Source organism: Xenopus laevis, chromosome 2S, assembly GCF_017654675.1.
Source record: "Xenopus laevis strain J_2021 chromosome 2S, Xenopus_laevis_v10.1, whole genome shotgun sequence".
NCBI lineage: Eukaryota > Metazoa > Chordata > Amphibia > Anura > Pipidae > Xenopus > Xenopus laevis.
Window position 1 is genome coordinate 75,121,275 of NC_054374.1, and position 21,289 is coordinate 75,142,563.

General features: G+C 37.9%; 1 protein-coding gene across 2 annotated transcripts; it reads right to left on the bottom strand.

Moving 5' to 3' along the window:
* Window positions 1-670: 670 nt before the first annotated feature.
* cited4.S (Cbp/p300-interacting transactivator, with Glu/Asp rich carboxy-terminal domain, 4 S homeolog) lies at window positions 671-14,319 on the bottom strand. 2 transcript variants are annotated; one of them, XM_018249541.2, is made up of 2 exons: window positions 14,267-14,319; window positions 671-2,413 (listed from the first exon to the last, which is right to left on the bottom strand). In XM_018249541.2, the coding sequence occupies exon 2, from the start codon at window positions 2,408-2,410 to the stop codon at window positions 1,859-1,861; it is 552 nt and encodes a 183-aa protein (XP_018105030.1). In that variant the 5' UTR covers window positions 2,411-2,413; window positions 14,267-14,319; the 3' UTR covers window positions 671-1,858. The 2 variants fall into 2 exon arrangements, with proteins under 2 accessions (XP_018105030.1, XP_041439944.1); XM_041584010.1 differs by lacking the exon at window positions 14,267-14,319 and adding an exon at window positions 2,547-2,576.
* Window positions 14,320-21,289: the final 6,970 nt, after the last annotated feature.

Sequence of the window (21,289 nt, forward strand, 5' to 3'; positions counted from 1 at the left end):
ATGGGGGTACACTAGTTCTCGGTATCTAAAACATGCTTATTTCCAGAGTGCTTTAAATATTTTTTTCCTTGTACCTGTACATAATATTAATATAACTGGCATAAATCATCACCAATGGCAAACAATTCTATGGGTTTATTTTACAATTTACATAATGTTTTTAAGTAGCCTTAAGTTATGGTGCTCCACGTTAGAAGACCCATATGATAATAGATCATATGATAACTGTGATAAACATGGTTTAATCTTTTCCATGCTGCTGATGTTTGTATATTTTTTACAAAGGGATGAGTAACCCAGTAATGGAAAAGGCACTGGAACTCTTGAAGCTTGGTAGTCAGCACAGATATGTTAAAATCTAAGTTTCATAACAATGTAGAGAACATACAGTATGTAGGTATGTAGGAACATTCCCATAATCGCTTGGACAGTTTCATTGATTTTCTTGCGAAGATGAATATTTGCTGTCCAACTGGTCAGGTTGTCCTAAAGTTGCAGCATACTCTAAACCCATCCTAACCATGTAGTGGGAATCAACTGTATAATTTCACTAGGTTAGATCAATTCAAACTGTACTAGATTAAATCCAACTGCTAGTTGGTTGCTTTGCCCATGTTATGATATAACCACAAGACAATGGAAAAGTAAAATCTACAGAACTGCAAAGACATAAAATAAAGAAAACTTTTATTGATACACTCATGAAATAGCATCAGACCTCCCAATAGTACCAATTGTGCCCCCAAATTGTGGTTCCAAAAAGGTTATCAAGAAAGTAAGGTTTTTGTTTGATTGTTACATGTCTGATTGTAACTGGGTGTGACCAGGGCAGATTCAGTCCTGAAATAACTGTCCCAATTTTTGAGGCATGTAGCATTTTAAACAATTTCAAATTGGTGCAGGCTTTTTAGCAGAGCGAGTCAAAACCATTAGATAATTTACTCAGCCTCATATTTAGGGAAGTATTCATTGGTATGACTTTGATACATACAGAACTATATTTTTACAACATTTACAACAAAGTACACTTTTTTGCTTTTGTCTAAAGGAAAAAATGGTTGATTGCCCTTTAACTAAAGTAGAATAAAGAGATTTTTAGGTTCCTAAGGCCAACTAGATTTATTTTTTAAATACAAGCATTACAAAATTTTTACGCTGTATACATTAAAGCAATATTGCATATCCCTTATATACATCAAAATGATTAGAAGATATAGTGCACATTTTAATATCCCACATACAGGAGAGAAGCTGGTAACGTACACTTATTCCCCCTTGTAAATATTTTATGGGAATCACAGTGAAAGAGCTGTAGTGGTTTCACAGTTTAGATAAATTACTGCTTGCTAACACCTTCTTTTTAGTTGGCCATATTGCTGGTAAATAGTGCAGGTAAAATATACCAATTAAACAATCTACATATTAACAGTGGCATACTAATGCAGCCTGCCAAAACGGAGACAAGGCTGAATTTTAAGAAGGTTTCATCATGACCATTGCCAACATGATACTTAAGACAGGAATTACTGGTGCATCAACCAGAACTCTATTATGCAAAGGCATAGTTCCAGGTTGTGAAAACTGTTTTATAAAACACTTTGTAAGTCTTTGTAGCCTTGTGTCTGCCTGAAGCCCATACTGTACATTTTACAACCAAGAAAATCTCTGAATGACCTTAACTACCCGCATGTTGAACAGTAACTTTACCATATCCTAAATATCTGAAGCTCATTATATATAAATTATAAACTAGTCAACAATCTGACAGGGATAGTCAATATGGACTTTATCCAAGGCCTAACACGAGGCACAGCGTATAGAGTTTTGTCGATACTATAGTCTTCAAGTTAGAGAACATTTAGCAGGTTACTGGGCTGCTTTGTTGTTTGCATACAAAATCTAAGATGAAATCAACTTCATTGTGACCCAGATAAAGTTCAGGGAGTTCTTCAATTCTGTCTAAACCCAGTTCAAGTGCCAAAGATGTCAAAACGTCTTCATCCACCAGGTCTGTGTCAGTCACATTCAACGTGGGCATATGTTGGTATTGGGCAGATGCAGTCCTGTACATTTGGTGGGTCTGTGCCAGTCCAGGATTAGCCATTAATGGCTGTCCCTGATATTGTGTGTTGAGTCTCTGAAGGTGCATGCTTGCCATTAGCTGCTGTGTGCTGCCCATATACGATTGAGATTGTGCAGGGTACATCATATGGGCTGGTACGTGCTGGGGCATGCCCATCCGTGCTCTCATGTTTTCATCAGTATTGGAATACCCATACTGCATCATATGTCCAGAATGCATAGGCATAGTCCTGGTCTGGTGACAAGGTGGTGCCTGCATGGGATTCATTCCCACTCTATAATTTGGATGTCCACCATGCATCACTGGCATCATCATTGGATCTGCCATGCTCTAAAAAGAAGAGTAAATAATTAGTACAATTTCATGGTTAGCATACAGATCATTGTATAGAATTGCACAGTTCGTTAAGTTGGGTTGAAAAAAAATACGAACGCCCATCAAGTTCAACTCTTAACACACATACCCACTGAAACAACATATACCAATATTAGATTAGATTTTAGTATCACTATAGCCTTGGATATTATGCTTGTCCAAGAAATCATCCAAGCCACTCTTGAAGGCATTAACAGAATCAGCCATCACAACATTATCTGGATAGTGCATTCCACAACATCACTGTCCTCACTGTGAAGAACCACCTACGATGCTTCAAATAAAAAGTTATTTTCCTCTAATCTAAAAGGGATGGCCTCTGGTCCGATGATCCATTTTATGAAAGAATAGATCTCCCGCTATCTGTCTATAATGTCCTCTAATGTACTTATGAAGAGTAATCATGTCCTCTCGCAAGAGACTTTTTCCAGAGAGAACAATCTTTTCTTCTCCTTTCAGATACACTGTCCATCTAAGATAACAGTCTAAAACAGTTTCTGGAGAGGACAGATAAGCAACAACTGTTCTTGCATTTACACGAGGCCTATTTTTAAGTAGATCATTTAGAAATGCACACTCATCTATTTAGAAAAGAGGAAAATACAATATACAGTATAACAGATATACCGGTATATTTTAACAGAAGAAAGTACAATGTAATTAGTTACTGCTGTATGTTGAAAAATTGCTATCAACTCAAAATTGGCAGGGCTCAAATGCAGAAGAGGCGGCATGTGCCTAAAACCAATTAGGCTAAAATTAGATGACAAATATTTACTGCAATGTTCCCTCTAAGTTGTGCCCACACCCAAATTTTGAGGCCAGTGCACACAACAAATTTTTGTGTGCACGTAGCCAAGAAGGAATTAGAGGGCAACATTGAAATACAGTCTTTACATTTGAAGGTATTGGTGAGTGTTATGGCAAGCATTTCATATATCTGTAACTTAATGCTGTACTGTAGTATTTCACCACAAAGATTCCTCAAACAGTTATTCCAAGCAAGTGGCTTACTTGTTCAGGGAAATTGCCCTTTAATATTATGCAGAAGCCTTTACATGCTGGGTAATGCAGTGAGGGCATTTTTTTCTTTTTTAAATATTTAAGTATACCTTCATTAATAAATTACTACCAGCTACAACCATGACTAGTGTATTGCTCTTAAAGGGGTGGTTTACCATTACGTTAACCTTTAGTATTTTATAGAATGGCCAATTCTAATCAACTTTTCAATTGCTCTTCATTATTTGTTTTTTTTTTTTTTATCATTTTTAAATTATTTGTCGTTTTCTTTTGACTCTTTCCAGCTTTCAGATGGGGGTCAGTGACCCCATCTAAAAACAAATGCTCTTTAAAGATACACAATTATTGTTACTTCTTTTTAATCATCTTTTTATTCATGCCCTCTCCTATTCCAGTCTCTTATTCAAATCAATGCATGGTTGCTAGGGTAATTTGGACCCTAGTAACCAGATTGCTGAAATTGAAAACTGGAGAGCTGCTGAATAAAAATCTAAAATAACTCAAAAATCACAAATAATAAAAAATGAAAACCAACTGCAAATTGTCTCGGAATATCACTCCCTACATCATACTAAAAGTTAACCCAAAGGTGAACAACCCCTTTAAATCCAAAGAGAATACTACTGGATTCTGGCAGATTGTGCCATATAAAACAGGCACTTTAGTTATAGGTATTTGTCGATCTAACCTGATCATACTTTGCCTGATGTTGGCTTACGAACAATAATTTAAGTTGCAGTTCACATATCTGTGTCAGTGACATTCAAATTTAGATGATCCTGAGAATTAGAACATATTTAAGCACTGTATCCGTATTTTGTGACATCGCAGACTTCTCTTTATGCAATCTATTAAATGAATGACCCAGTTTGAGCACAAATGACCCATAAATGTTTTGCTTCTGATGTAATCAATTTAGCACAGCGTCAGTTAAGTAGCTTTATGGCCTCTGAATCTGGTCATATGAGAACACAGCATATGTGATTTTCGTATTTGGGAAGTTGGCTTTAAAAAGATGAGATTATGGTCTATCCCTAAACTTATGGTACACACATGTTTTCACCAAAAATCACCATAACTTTCCTTAGTTCATGTTCACTTGAATCAAAAATGCCTGAAATCCCCAGTACATTCAGACAGTTGGTGGCACTTTTCAGTGTGCTGAAGTTTTAGGATAAAAAGTGGCACTTATTACCCTAATGCATTTGTAATTACTTCTGCAACCAAATGAGGTCACTGCTGACATTTTTGCGGACTGTCGCTTTTTGTATACATAAATGGAAAATGTCCTCTCTGTATCACAGGTGCTTCTTTTGCCAGGTTGGCATCACTTTGGAACTCTTCTACTTTTCTAGCAGCAGAATCATCTGCCACAGACAGTACATGTAACATACAGCGATATGATTGTTATGCATTACTTTTTGTTTCCTTGTGGTTGTTGTTTCCTTTATAGGAATGACAGCCATCCATGTAAAATAAAGCAGCCAGGAAGTGAGCTCACTCCCTGAAATAGGAATGTGGCATAGAGATATGGTACATGCATATATGATTCTAACTGGCCCTGCCCTTAGGAAACAAATATCCCATGTAACAAGACAACTGAACTATGCACAATGACATTTGTGTTGTGGGTGATTCATATTTCCAGTGAACTGCATGTACTTAGTGAATCTGCCAATGTATTTACTGCTCACGTCAATGCCCTTGTCATTTAATAAATAAAAAGTGTGCAAAGAAGTACTGATTTTCTACATATATGTTAGGGACTAGCCTCGTTCAGGGTCACCAAAGTCTGGCACTCCAAAAAGACTCCACAAACAGGCCCAAATAAAACAAAGATTTTTCCAAAATTGCATTTGGCACTCACATTTTTACATAACACTACTTAAACACTTATTGGGAATCTGCTTTCAGTCTCTTCACACTGCCTATATAGGTATGGGACCTGTTATCCAGAATGCTTGAGACATGGGGTTTTCTAGGTAATTGCTCTTTCCATAATTTGGATCTTCAAACCTTAAATCCACTAAAGATGAAATAAACCGAATAAGCTGTTTTTTTCTTCCAATAAGGAATATATTTTTTTTTGGATCAAGTCCAATGCACTGTTTTATTATTACAGAGAAAAAGGAAATCATTCTTAGAAATTTGGATTACTTGATTATAATGGAGTCTATGAGAGATAGCCTTTCCGTAACGAGGAGCTTTCTGGAGAACGAGTTTCCAGACATTGGATCCTTACCTGTATGCAATGCTCATTCATTTGAAGGGAAATCACATTTCAGCAGAATATGTTTGACAGGTAGAGACCCTCCACAATCTCATGCAAGACCTGAAGAACCACAGCTCTGCATTTTCTTATGGGAGGCATTTCACAGGCTGACATTAATAATTTTCTCTCAGAACAAGAGTGCATGGTGGTCAATAAGTTTTCCAAAATATATAAACTTTTAATTTCTTAAAGACCTTATATGCCAATTCATGAAGACACATTTTGTCAAGCATCACAAGTTAATATGTTAAATTCCTTTAACTTTCAATTTCACATTTCATTTTGTGTCAATTCTTTTCAGCTTGTTGGTCTCCTCCTGGTCCCTTTAACTTTTGTGTACCTGCTTATTTCTACCAATGTCAATGTAGGCTGGTTCTCTGAACAAGCGGGGGCCATTTTTGTAATAAAGACTCATTCTAGAACAGGTATGGGATCAGTTATCCAGAAAGATCCAAATTTCTGAAAGGCTGCCTCCCATAGACTCCATTTTAATCAAAGAATTTAAATTTCCTTTTTCTCGGTTATAATAAAACAGTACCTTCTACTTTATCCAAACTAAGATATAAGTGAATCCTTATTGGAAGCACAACTAGCCTATTTAGTTTATTTAATGTTTACATGTTTCTCTCATATACTTAAGGTATGAAGATCCAAATTACAGAAAGATCCGTAATCCGTAAAGCACCAGGTCCTGAGCATTCTGGATACCAGGTCCCATACCTGTACCCAGTTTTAATTGCTCAGAATACCTGTTCACCAGCCTGATAAAGGCACAATTTGAAATATTTGCAAGAAAAAAAAAAGGTGCTGAAATACAACAGACATTATCACTTTAAGCAAGGGGATGTGGTTTAAAATCCCAGGTGTTTATAAAGCCGTGTAATGATTTTGTGCAAATGTGTAAGCAAGTGTAAAATTCTGTAGTAAAAATAGCTGACAGGGGGAAAAAAAATAAATAAATAAAAAGACAGGCCCCTGGTGGTATGTACAGCTGCTTTTTACACAAAATGTTACAAAGCTTTCCATGATAGAAATCCTTTGCCAACTGAATGAGGTCTGCAAAGACTAAAATGGTGCTAAATAAAAGGTATAGTCTTGGGTCACTAGAGTATAAAAACTTCACAACTTCAGCAATATGTCCTGTGTCAAGCACCACACAGTATATTTTATTTATTTATTACAAAAGGTACAGTATGTGTTAGAACAAAACGGATATTAAATAGACAGATAATAGAAAGATAATTACAGAAATTGTGCCGATCCTACGAACACAAATGAATTCTATATATACAAACACGTGGGTGGCTGACAGAAGTATCATGTGCCCCACTTCTCCACTGTCCCCTTGAGCTGTAATCATCATTGGGTCTCCACAAGCCTCTTTATGATCTGGATTACTGTAACAGGGAAAATGTTCAGCCACTGTTTTAACATTAGCCCTGCTCTATATTTGTGGCCTTGTCCTACTAGATGTTGCAGCTCTCATGAGTTACTAGTTATTCAGAAGAACTCCGGCTAAGCCCAGCTTTTGGGGACAGTTAAAACGGGTATGAAAAAAGACCAAAGTCCATCCCCTCTAAATGAAACTCAGCATCCATACATAAACACACTGACCCCTCCATACACTCACATTAACTATATATACCCATACACTAACTGTAAATGTTAGTATCACAATAGCCTTGGCTATTTTGCTTGTCCAAGAAATCATCCAAGTCACTCTTAAAAGCATTTAAGGAAACTCCCATCATTCTAGTCTGAAGGGGTGGCCTCTGGTACGGTGATCCTCTTTATGGGTAAAAAAGGTCCCCAGCTATGTGTCTTTAATGTCCTCTAATATACTGGTAAAGTTTAATCATGTCCCCTCTCTATCGATCCTTTTCCAGAGAAAACCCCAACTTTGACAGTCTACCCTTATAATTTAAGTCTTCCATCCCTCTAACCAGTTTAGTCTGCACTCTCTCCAGCTCATTTATATCCCTCTTAAGGACTGGAGTCCAAAACTGCACCCCATACTCCAGGTGAGGCCTCACCAGGGACCTATAAAGAGGCATTATTATGTTTTCATCCCTTGAGTTAATGCAAGACAGAACTTTATTTGCTTTAGTGGCCACAGAATGACACTGACCATAATTAGACAACTTGTTATCTACAAACCCCCCCTAGATCCTTCTCATTTAAGGAAACTCCCAACACACTGCCATTTAGTGTATAACTTGCATTTATATTATTTATTTTCCAGTTTGCTGCCCAGTTTTCCAATTTAGTCAAAGCACTTTGCAAAGTGGCAGCATCCTGCATGTAACCTAGAGTTCTGCACAATTTTGTATCATCAGCAAAAATAGAAACAGTTCTTTCAATGGCCACCTCCAGGTCATTAATAAACAAGTTGAAAAGCAAAGGACCATGTACAGAGCCCTGTGGTACTCCACTAACAACAGTGTTCCAATTAGAAAATGTTCCATTTACCATCACTCTTTGTAATCTATATTTTAGCCAGTTCTTTATCCAGGTACAAATACTATGTTCCAGGCCAATATTCCTTAATTTAACCAGTAACCTTCTGCGTGGTATTGTATCAAATCCTTTTGCAAAGTCTAAGTAGATCACATTCACTGCCTTCCCAGAATCGAGGTCCTTGCTCACCTTCTCATAAAAAGGAAATTAAATTGGTCTGGCAAGATCTATTGCGAATAAAACCACTGGCACAAACGCAAAGGGGTATATTTATCAAAGAGTGAAGTTAGAGATTGCCACGGTCCTCTAGAGTGAAATTCCACCACTCTACATTCATTTCTATCATTCTATGGGATTTTGTAAGGCGTATTTATCAAAGGATGAACTTTCACCCATTCATCAACCAGCTGACCCCCCCCCTGATATTAAAGGTCACACCCCTTCCTGCTTATTTTTTTTTTTTTTTACTATTTACATTTTTAAAAAATAATTTTGGGTTCTTTCTGCAAAACCTTTTTCCATATAGATTTTAGCTTGCATAATTTATTGGCCTCCTCTATGTTTCAGCTGTCCCAGCTAACTTGAAAGCCTTAAAGGAACAGTAATACCACAAAAGAAACCTGTTGTACAGTAATTAACATATAGGGGCAGATTTATCAAAAGTCGAAGTTAGATGTTAAAAAAAAAAACTTCGAACTTCGAATTCAAAAAGACCAACCGAATGGTGGTCGAAGATTTTTGGAGTCAAAGTGGGCCGAATTTTGACCTACTTCAAATCGTACTTCGATCAAAGTTTTTTTTAACTTCAAACCTCCATCTCCCAAACTCCCCCAATTGCCTCCATACAGGTTCTAGGAGGTCCCCCATAGGCTAAAACAGTACTTCGGCGGCGAATGGTCGAAGTCTAAAGATCTAAAAAATTAGATCTTCGAATTTCTACGTTTTTTTCAAATTCGAATCGAAGTTGGACTATTGGATGGTCGAAGTACCCAAAAATTACTTCGAAATTCGAAGTTTTTAACTTTGAAAATTCACTTCGACCTTTGATAAATCTGCCCCATAATGTACTGTTGTCCTGCATTAGTAAGAGGTTTGCTTTAGAAAGCCTACAATAGTTTATATAAACAAGTTGCCGTGTAGCCATGGGGGCAGCCATTTAATCTGAAAAAGGAGAAAAGCCACAGGATACTTAGCAGATAATAGATAAGCACTGTAATAGAATACATAAGCACTGTAATAGAATACAATGGTATTCTACATTGTGTATGTGTTATCTGCTATGTAAGTGGAGCCTTGAATGGCTGCCCCCACGGCTACACAGCAGCTTGTTTATACTGTTAAACTATAGCAGGGTTCTGAAGCAAACATACCAGTTGTACCATTTTAGGGCAACAGTACATTATTATTACTTTAATGCACTTGTATTTTTTGATCCTACTGTTCCTTTAAAAGCACGTCTTTACTTACCCACCTCAAAACCTACACATCTACTGAACCACAACGGTTTTGTTTTGCAACAAAGTTCCTTGCTTACAAGCGGAATATACGGACATGTATATTTATCAATCAGCATTTTAAAAACGTCTCATTTCTCTTCTGTTTAACCCTGTGAAAAGCATTTCCCACTTAATATGTTGCAGAGATGCCCTTATACTGTAAAAGTTTGCACGTCTAAAATTTTGTGTTTTCGTTAATTTAGTGTTTCAGTCAGTCAGAGGGATGTACCATTAGGCAAGGCAGCATTATATACCTGACAATGTCAAAAGACCATTTTGATCTGATTTAATGCCTGGAGAGGAACCCTAAAGTTTTACTTACAGGGAAGATTCAGGCTCCTAAGCCACCCTGAGGTGGGTCCTATGATTCCACATCTCTTGTGCATAATTGCACTCATGCACTAGACAAGACTAATTAACTCTAAGTTACCAGGAATGGCTTTTTGCCCTGTTTACTTGACTAGAAAGCATTAGCTCCAACATTTGCCTTAAAATGTCTAAGCAAAACCATTCTCATCTGTCTGTATCCATGCAACAAGCATCGGCTGACTCTTTCTGGAAGTTTTTGTATGCTTATATATACATAACTGAAGCTTATCAAAGATGCAGTGGCATTAGTAGAGTGTGCCAGTCCCGTTGCAAAAAAAAAAAAAATCTTTGTTGGGGCCTAGTGCACTGGAATCCCCAAATGCCCTTCCACCCACTCACCCATACTCTGCCCCCTCCCCGCCATGGCGTATCCCTGCAGCCTGCACCACCCCTTCCCTGGCCGAAAGGGGGGGGGTCAGCTTTAGAGGAAGCAGACCCTGCAGTCCGTGTCCCCCATGACCATGGGGTCTGCTTTCTCTATAGTTACGCCACTGTAAAAATGCTTAGAAGGATAGAAAAGCTATACATTATAGTTTGATTAGATCTGTGTTTCTAAATATGTCCCCAATAACTCCCCATCTTTTTTTCATCCGACTCTCAGCTCATGCTCTGTTCTACTGTCAGTTACCAGAGCTTAGGGACTGATTCATAATATATTGCATTAACATAATATAAATGTCACAATACAAGGTTAATTGTTTATGCAGATTCTCATTACACGGCAGCTCTGAAACCAACACAATTAGCCTTTAAATCTAATTATCAGCCTGTAGCATCAGCTTATAGGACAGGCAAACCTCATTTCCTGCTTGATGATTTGCAACAACCCCCTAAGCTTAGCTTCTCAACGGCTCACCAGAGCACATGGAGCATGGGAGTGTCACTGATGCTCTTAACAAAATCCAATATGTGGAGCTCCGATGCACTTTGATTATTAAATTATTACGGTTATAGAGATGCTGATTTTATATACTGAGGCATTAAGCTCCGTATATAAAATATGGCATTTGTAGCCATATTAGTTCTCATTTAAAACAAAAAAGACACTTTGTAATGTAATCCATTATAATCATGGCTTACTGATATCTTGCGTCACATGATTCATTAACCATTATTAAAAATGACTGTAAAATGTAAGGATTCGCCTCGGAGTTCCATTACCACCATAAATGTACTCTGGACTGGAGCCGTGTGACTATTTATGATCTTGGAACTCCTTGTTGACCTTTAATAATATTATATTTTACTATTGGGCATAGGTTAATCTATATATTAAGGGAATCAGTCTTACTGCAACATAAAAGCTATTGCCTTGTAGCGAGAGCCACAAACAATTATTATGATCGTCCCATGCATTTATAAAGCACCAACATATTTCACATTGCTATACAATCATGTTAATCTTGTTTCAGGTCACATGATTATATTTTGACACCCATAAAAAGCGCCTCTCCTGCAGTTATTTGCCAGTGGGTTAAACATTGCTGCCAGCAAGTTACACAAAACCTTAAGTTAATTTATTACAAACAGGGATCTTACTTAAACAAACAAGATATTTTTTTCTCATCTGCTGTCACGGTGACTATACCGCACTACTCTATTAAAAAGACTATTTATAAAACAAAATAGTTCATGTTCATACTAGGGATACACCGAATCCAGGATTCGGTATTCGGCCATTTTCAGCAGGATTAGGATTTGGCCAAATCCTTGTGCTTGGCCAAACCGAATCCTTAAAATCATTCGACTTTTCGTCACAAGACATTGAAGTACGCAGCACTATTTTCCCCTCCCCCTCACTGATTTGCATATGCAAATTAGGGTTACGATTTGGTTCGGCTGAATCTTTCACAAACAATTTGGGGGTTTGGACGAATCCAATAAAGTGGATTCAGTGCATCCCTAGTTCATACAAGTATGGGATCAGTTATCCATAAAGCTCCTAATTATGGAAAGGCTGTCTCTCATAACACTCCATTTTATCCAAAAATCCAAATTTATAAAAATGATTTCCTTTTTCTCTGTAGTAATAAAACAATACTAAAATATAATTAATTCTTATGGGAGGCAAAACAGTCATATTGGGTTTATTGTTTACATGATTTTCTAGCATACTTAAGGTATGAAGATCCAAATAACAGAAAGATCGGTTATCTAAAAAACCCCAGGTCCTGAGTATTCTGGATAACAGGTGCCAGACCTGTATATGCAAATTTAGTATAGGGTTGTATGAACAGAATCCTAGCTCGTCGAGAACCAGTTAATATTAGCCTTCTGCTAATGCTCTCACACCACATGTCCTACATAATTAAAGGATTTGTAGTGTAAGCTTAAACAAAGCTGTGGATATGACATGTTTGTGCTGTGACACATATGCATACATAATGCAGATTATACTTCTGGAGTTTTGACTGCAATTAAATACCAGGGGCAGAAAGCTAAAGTATAATCATGTGTAATACAGGTATGACTACTAAATTCCTAATGCAAACATGTACATTTAATTCACAGTGATCTCATTTGGATTTCCTACTGTTTTATAAATATCCATTATTTATATAGCACTGACACACTCACAAAGATCTTTCACATAAGTCCCTGCCCAAGTGGAGTTTGCAATCAAGTTCCCTATCTTAAGGCCCCCATACACGGGCCGATAAAAGCTGCCGACAGACCGAGTCGGCAGTTTATTGGCCCGTGTGGGGGGCTGTGGGGGGCCATCCGACAGAAAGCTCCTGCCCAAGTGGAGCTTGCAATCAAGTTACCCATCTTAAGGCCCCCATACACGGGCCGATAAAAGTGCTAACAGACCGAGTCGGCAGCTTATTGGCCCGTGTGTGGGGCCATCCGACGGACTTCCCTATCGATATTTGGTCTCCATCCAGCAGGTTAAAAAATCCCTTCAGATTGAGGCCGCATCTGTGTGTTTATGCAGTCCCGCGATCCGTCACCCGTTTCGGATACATTATGATCCGATCGTTGGGCCCTAGGACCCATGATCGGATCAGCCCAATATCGCCCACTTCAATGTGGGCATATCTGGGAGAGTTCCACTTGTTTACCACCTTTATACACACAGTTTTAACAGGAGACAGTTAAAGGAGAAGGAAAGCCTAAAATTATCTAAGCTTTATCAGAAAGGTCTATATAAATAAACCAGTAATATCTCAAAGTAATGCTGCTCTGAGTCCTCTGTCAAAAAAAACATGGTATTTCTTTCCTTCTATCGTGTATACATGGGCTTCTGTATCAGACTTCCTTCTTCCAGCTTAAACCACCGGGCTAGGGCTTGAGCATGCTCAGTTTGCTCCTCTCTCCCCCTCCCTGCTGTAATCTGAGCCCAGAGCTATGAATGAGCAGGGAGAGACAGGAAGTGATGTCATACCATGCTAATATGGCAGCTGCTATCCTGAACAAACAGATAGAGCTTCTAGAGCTCCTTACTCGGGTACGGTAAAGCATTCTGCAGAATAAATATAGTGTTATAGCTTGTACTATTGTGGCTAATCTATTGGTGATAAACTGCTTTGGTAGCTTTCCTTCTCCTTTAACCCGCCTGTAAGTTTATGGAGTGTAGGAGGTAGGGTTGCCACCTTTTCTTGAAAAAACAAATACCAGCCTTCCTATATATTTATTTTTTTTCCCTATTAATAACATTGGGATCAACGATTATTTTTACCAGCCAGGTGGCAACCCTAGTGGGAGGAAACCCACACAGACATTGGAACAACATCATTTTAAAAAATTTTCGTACACCCAACCAAAAGACTTGAAACATAGATTTAACCAAACTATTATGTAAGGAAAAAGCAGGTAAATAAGCCAGTCGTTTGTCAGACAAAACCCCCTACAAGGGTCCAACTTTTGTTCAGTCCCCACACCCCATTAGTTCATAATAAGGCTATAGATATAGGAAAAGAACTGGATCAGCCATACTTCCAGAAATATCTAGGACAGCAAATTTGCACTCCCCCTATAGCTTCCTCTAGTTTAACCTTCATACTGGGTATCCGTGTGTTTGTATATGAGAGATCTAATAAGCACTCTCCCCTAATCTAGACTCGCTGTCTATAGAAGCCCCACAATAACCTACATAACGTTCACGAATGCGCTTTAAGGCACGTACACAATGCACGTAACAAGTCTCAATGCTCAAATAAATTGTATTGTAAGAATTCATTTCATACTCACTCGAGTAACGCAGGCGCTGTGCAACGTGACAACGTTCAACTCTATCCCAGGAATTCACTACGGGAGAGACCACAGAACCGGAGACAAAAAAAAATGCAACAAAACCTACTTCCTTTAACAACAGGCAATTTGATAATAGGATCTCGCAGAAAAGAAAGAGCAGTCAATGTGGTGTGTGTCCTCTAACCACGCCCATACATTTTTGATTGGCTGGCTCGGATAAACAGGAAGGAGAGCGGAGGTGTCTCTGCCCATGTGTTGTTTGCTGAGCTTTATTATAGCTTGTGGGGGGAGGGGTGCACCACAGAGCCAGTTTATTGCAGTTTGTTGTTTAAACAGCCTTGGACTGGTCTTTGTACTGCCCCAATTGCTGTACAACATTTATTTTATTGTCCTGGTGACTTAAAGTATGTCACAGAGGAAAGTTTTTCCTTTCTGAAACAGTTTGTCATCTTGTCAGATGTATATGTTTGGATATTATTATGAAGTGAATCTTGGAAATGTTTTGCTAGCTAAAATAAAGATGCTAACTGAATAAAGAAGCTGCATTCAAAAAGGCCTTGCTGCTGGTTTAAGCAGGGCATTGTAATGTTTTTATTATGAGAATGTAATAAAAGTCGGTAACAGAAACAAATATTCGCAATGCGAAAGTTATGCCTCTGTGCGTACAAATTTGCCTTTGTGCAAATTTAATATAGCTTTTGCGAACCCGGAAACGGTTTAGCGACCACTTCCGACAGGGGAAGAAGGTTTGCGAATTTATGCCAGTGCGCAGTGAATGTAATAAAACTTCTTACTGAAAAAGTTGTTATGTTTGCTCCAAAAGATTACTGGAGGAATGTAATAAAAGTCGCAGAGTAGGGATGCACCGAATCCAGGATTTGATTCGGAATTTGGCTAGGATTCAGCCTTTTCAGCAGGATTCAGATTTGCCCAGCCGAACTGAATCCAAATCCAAATTTGCATATGCAAAGTAGGGGCGGGGAGGGAAATCATGTAACTTTTTGTCACAAAACAAGGAAGTAAAAAATGTTTTCCCCTTCCAACCCCTAATTAGTATATGCAAATTAAGGTTCGTATTCGGTATTCGGCCAAATCTTTCGCAAAGGATTCGGGGGTTTGGCCGAATCCAAAATAGTGGATTCGGTGCATCCCTAGCAAAGAGCAAAACAATTAGCACAAATAAGAAGAAAAAGTCTAATTTCGCAATGTAATATTCTTCCTTAAACTGTTATTACATTGCGAATTTTAATTGCGCTTGCCCACTCTTAAGAGGTGCTTGAAGGTGTCGCAATCTTTTGGAGCAAACATGACAACTTTTTCAGTAAGAAGTTTTATTACATTCACTGCGCACTGGCGCTAACTATAAAATTCGCAAACCTTCTTCCACTGTCGGAAGTGGTCGATAAAGTTTCCAGGTTCGCAAAAGCTAAATTAAATTCGCACAAAGACAAATTTGTTCGCACAGAGGCATAACTTTTCACATTGCGAATATTTTTTTCCAGTACCGACTTTTATTACATTCCCCCATAAAACACCTTCAAGCACTTCTTAAAAGTGGGCAATGCACAATTAAAATTCGCAATGCGCAGTTAAAATTCGCAATGTAATAACAGTTTAAGGAAGAGCATTACATTGCGAAACGAGATTTTTTATTCTTATTTGTGCTAATTGTTTTGCTCTTTGCAACTTTTATTAGATTCCCCCAATAAACTGTCTCCATGTAGTAGGCCATTACTGAATTGTGTACCTTCATCCAAATTTTGCATGTCCTTAATTTTATGTTGTGCAAGCTATTGCCTTAACTAGCACACTAGCAGCATACCTTAGGGCTCTGACTGACAAGCGCTCAAACCTGCGCTCCCGTGCGTTACGTTGAATTAAGGAATGCATCTAATTTATTTAAACGGGGCCCATACAGACAGGCGCATGTAAGCGCCAAATGCAGGTGGAACGCATGTTGCATTTAGGGTTGCCACCTTTTCCGGAAAAAATGTACTGGCCTTCGTATATATTTATCTTTTTTTCCCTATTAATAACATTGGGATCAGCCATCATTTTTCCCGGCCAGATGGCATCCCTAGTTGCATTGCGCGTGTTCATCGCTTACTGTGTCAGTACAAGCCATTTAAATGAACTGTGCGTGTTCCTTCCTACACTAACGTGCAACTGAGCGTTTTAAAACAGGATGCAGGGGTGCTCAGGTTTGCATGCTCTTCAGTATGAGCCCTTAAAGGAATAGTTACACCAAAAAATTAAAGTGTTTTAAAATAATGTACTGTTGCCCTGCACTGGTAAAACTGATCTGAAACACTACTATAGTTCATATAAACAAGCTGCTGTGTAACAATGGTGGAAATTGAAAAAAAGCTATATGGCACAGGTTAAATAGCGGATAACAGATAACACCATGATGTTCTACAGAGCTTATCTGCTATCTGCTGTGTAACCTGCATTATATTTTTATTACTTTAAAACAATTTAATTATTTGATGTTTCCGTTCTTTTAAAGGGAACATTGCTCACACTGGGCTGGTCCTCAGCCTCTGGATAATTATATTTTGTAAAATATTACAATTGTGCTTTATTCATAGAGCTACATGATTTTACATTTTTTTATAAGACACAAGAGTCAACACATTTCCAAACATATATTAAGAGACAGGAGCACAAGATCCTAGACACAACATTTGACATTCTAAGTGACGGTTTATATGATTGTTTAAATAAAATTAAAATAATTATTAATATTAATACCAACACAATACTTATAAAACACCAACATATTCCACAGCGTTGTACAATTAATGGGTGTATACATAAACATGCAAAAATAAATACAAAAACAAACAACCAATACAAGAGGTAAAGTGAACCCTGCCATAGGGAGATTAGTCATCATGAGATAAATCTTCACTGCTGCGGGCGACTAATCTCCCCGAAATGCCTTCCCAGCAGCAAGAATGTGAATTGCTGATCGGATGGCATTCAAAAGATTCTTTTTCGAAGTCGCAAGCAATAAATCTTCGCTGCTGCAGGCGACTAATCGACCCATATGCCACCAGCATAAAAGAGTTTACAATATAAAAAAATCTAAAAATAAGTGTTCTGGTGTTATATCATAGCAGTAAGTAAGCTTTAAGTAACATAAAAGACTCTAACAAAAAAACTTTACAGAGGAGAGGAGAATAAAAGCACTGCAGGGTGACTCACAATTGAATCCTATTTACATTAGTTTCGTGCAGTGCTTTGGAAATTTATTCAAAACAAAATAGGTTTTAATTACAGGGTATGTGAAGAAAGAACAAGCTAAGGCACAACTAAAATAAAGACAGTAAGCATTGCAAAGCCTCCAGTTTTATACCTTCACTTTGAGGTAGATATAGACATAGATATATATATATATATATATATAAAATAAACGCATGAAGCATCTAAAATATTTAAGTGCAAGAACTTCTCATAGGCTTCAATTGATAGCATTGCTGCAAACTTGCACGTATGGGCAGGAGAGCAACAGTGTTAACTTCAAAGTGCTTCCAATTTTTTGTGGAAGACGTCAAGCGGTATCAGGCTACAAATTGCATTGGACTGTTTATGAGAAAATATAGGTTAGTGTGTTAGGTTTGAGCACAGATTGTGTGGTGCCTCACATGAGTCACAAGATGAGTTGAAGAACAATTCTGTTCATTGTTTATTTAACAGCAGATAGTAATTGTAATCCTAATGTACTTTGGGGGGAGGAGGCAGTTAGAATGCATTTAGTGGGATGTTTCTTGCTCTATCCCTAGCTGAGAAGCAGCCACCCTTTCATTGAGGTGTTCACAGTTTCTACTTGGCTCCAGGCATACTCACTGTGAATGCTTTTGGTCTAGAACAATTGAAACTTTTGTTTATTATTATTAGAAATTTCGTATATGCAAAAGGAAGACAATTAATTGTCTGAGTAACTAAGAGCACAATTGCTTATACCCCCAAGGAGAAAAAGCTTATTAACAGACAGAAGCCCAATATATGTCCCTTGTGCCTACCATCAAAGATTATTTGCCTTGCAATTTGCAAATTCTGCAGTGCTGTGCTGCTTCTTAAAGGGTCTGATTTTGACTGAAATGAAAAGAAAGATGTGACAGTGCTAGAATAAAGACCTTTCACATTAATTACAACTGCAGCTACTAAACTTCCACTCATCTACCCCTAACTTCCAAACTATTGATGCCAGTTAATATACCCAAGACAATATGATTCAGCCTATTAGGGGTTTCTGCTCCTCCTTGTCTAAAGTCCCTAGAATCTTATATAGGCCAAATTGTGGCAACATGATACACAGTGATAATATAGGACTATGATCAATCATGAAACAGGATCTTCGCCGCATAAATATGCTTAGCGGTTTCAAGCTTTTTAAAACCCGCCCCGAAAATGCAGCGAAGATCCGCATGTGTGTCCGGAGCCTAAGGCTCTTTTCTAGAATGGGTCTCTGGACGGCATGTCTCTAAGCAGTTGCCCCTTTTGCTCACCCTATTGTTACACTCTGCATTTAATTGCAGAGCCAAACAACTAAAGGCAATATAAACACAATTTACAAGTAGGCATTATCTTTTGTTTGTTTTCAATTTGCAACAAGCAAGTACATTGCTGACAAAAACATTCAATCTCTGCAGATTTGCATTACAACAAATGGAAGGTAGCTCTAATGTTACCTGACTCTTTCTTAGTATATCAGTAGACCAACAGTGTCAGACTGGCTCACCGGGATACCAGGAAAACTCCCAGGGGGCCCAGGTGTCAGTGTGCCCTCTTGCTTCTAACCATTTGGCCTATTTCATGGTCATTCCCTATATTATACCTTTATGGTAAAAAAGAGGCTTAATAATGGAAGGATAGTATAGTAATACTAATTATAAAGTATAGTAAGTAGATATAAAAGACTAGGAGAATAAAGAGGTTGACATCAGAGAGGAGTAATAGTTCGGAAAATGCGCCCATGGTCATTATTTACAAGTGGGCCCACCATCCAAAGTTTTCTGGTGGGCCCCTGGCATTCCAGTCTGACACTGTAGACCAATGAACCATATTTTCACTATATATGATTCATTATTATGCAGGTGTAATGAAAATGCCTTAAAGTGATTCTGACACAAAAAACTCTTCAAAATATTAATAAACATAAAAGTTACCCAAGTTACTCAAGTTTATCGTTTTTCGACTATCCCTTCTCAACCTGTCAGTTTCGGGCAGAGACACAGCTCAGATTCTGGGAGATTTAGTTGCTCAGCGATAAATGGCTCTTCTTCGGGGGGACTAATCTCCCTGAACTGCCTCCCGCCGGCTATTATGTTAATCCCCGGTGGGAGGCAATTTTTAGTCGCTGGGCGACTAATCTCCCCGGATCTGAGCGTGTGTCTCTGCTCTAAGAGTTGTTAATGCTAATGGGCTACTGTTGTGCAAATATGGCAGCCCCCTCGTGGAGGAATATGGGGGATGATGTTATGTAAAATTATTGGACAGATACTTTTACAGCAAAACTATAAACAACATGCAAAGACAGTGTTATAATAAAAAGTTTAATTTCTGGTGTCATGATCTTTTTATGGTGGCTATACAGACAGGTTTGAGCTACCACTTTGGCCCATTCAGACCGAGAGGTCAGCTTATTTGCACATGTATTGGGTCCTCTATTGGGCCTGTCAACTAATACCTGGGCAAAAGTCAAGATGGGCACATCAGGGGAAAGATCTATTTATTTTGTGACCTCCCCAGATAAGTGGATATTTACATCTTAAGATATTCATCTTAAAGAAATTGTTCAGTATAAAAATAAAAACTGGGTAAATAGATAGGCTGTGCAAAATAAGAAATGTTTTCAATATAGTTAGTTAGCCAAATGTAAAGTATAACAGAACACTACTTGTGCTTTGCAGCTCTTTTGGTTTCCACTGATCAGTAACTTGAGGGGGGGCACAAGGGCCAGAACTGTTGCTTTTGAATCTGAGCTGAATGCTGAGGATCAATTGCAAACTCACTGAACAGTTATGTCCCATGTGCGCCCCCTTAAAGTTGTTGATTAACTCAGAGTTAGAGAGTTAAAAAGCAAGTTGCGTTCTGTTCTCTGTTAGACATTCTGTCACTCCAGACTTTATACATTACATTTTTGGCTAACTAACTATATTAGAAACATTTTTTATTTTTCAGAATACTTTGAACACTGTATATTTATATTGTCTATTTGAGAGGAAAAAATAACGCTATGGGGCAGATTTATCACATGTCAAATAGCTTTTACAGTGTTAACTTTTCCCACTTTTCTATTTTTCACAATTATCAGTTGATTGAGTTAAAAAGTCATGATAAAATGGTCTGTGTGATTGGTAAGTAGATACAATGGACATTAAAGGAAAACTATACCCCCCAAACAATGTAGGTCTCTGTAAAAAGATATTGCATAAAACAGCTCATATGTAAAATCCTGCATCATGTAAATAAACCATTTTCACAATAATATACTTTTCTAGTAGTATGTGCCATTGGGTAATTATAAATAGAAAATTGCCATTTTAAAAAATAAGGGCCGCCCCCTGGGATCGTAGGATTCACTGTACTCACAAACACACCAACAAACCATATATGTTAGGTCACATGAGCCAACTAACAGACAGAGTTGTGTCTTTTGCTTCCACACTTCTTCCTGTTACAGTTAGAGTTGAAGTATTTCTGGTCAGGTGATCTCTGAGACAGCACACAGACCATCATGAAATGGTGGCTCAAGGCAAGAGATGTAAAAGGGCAATATTTACTTAAATATATATTCCAGTTTGGTAAGATTCTTTAATATGCCACTTAATATGATATGAACTATCTATTGCTTAAGTGTTCATTTTGGGGGTATAGTTTTCCTTTAATGGAACATCTGGAATATTAGTGTATTGTACATAGGGAACACTTGAAAATTTTGGTTAGAGGTAACATTTGATTTAATGGATTCCCATTAAGTTACTGTTTATTAAAGAAATTAATAGTTCAGCA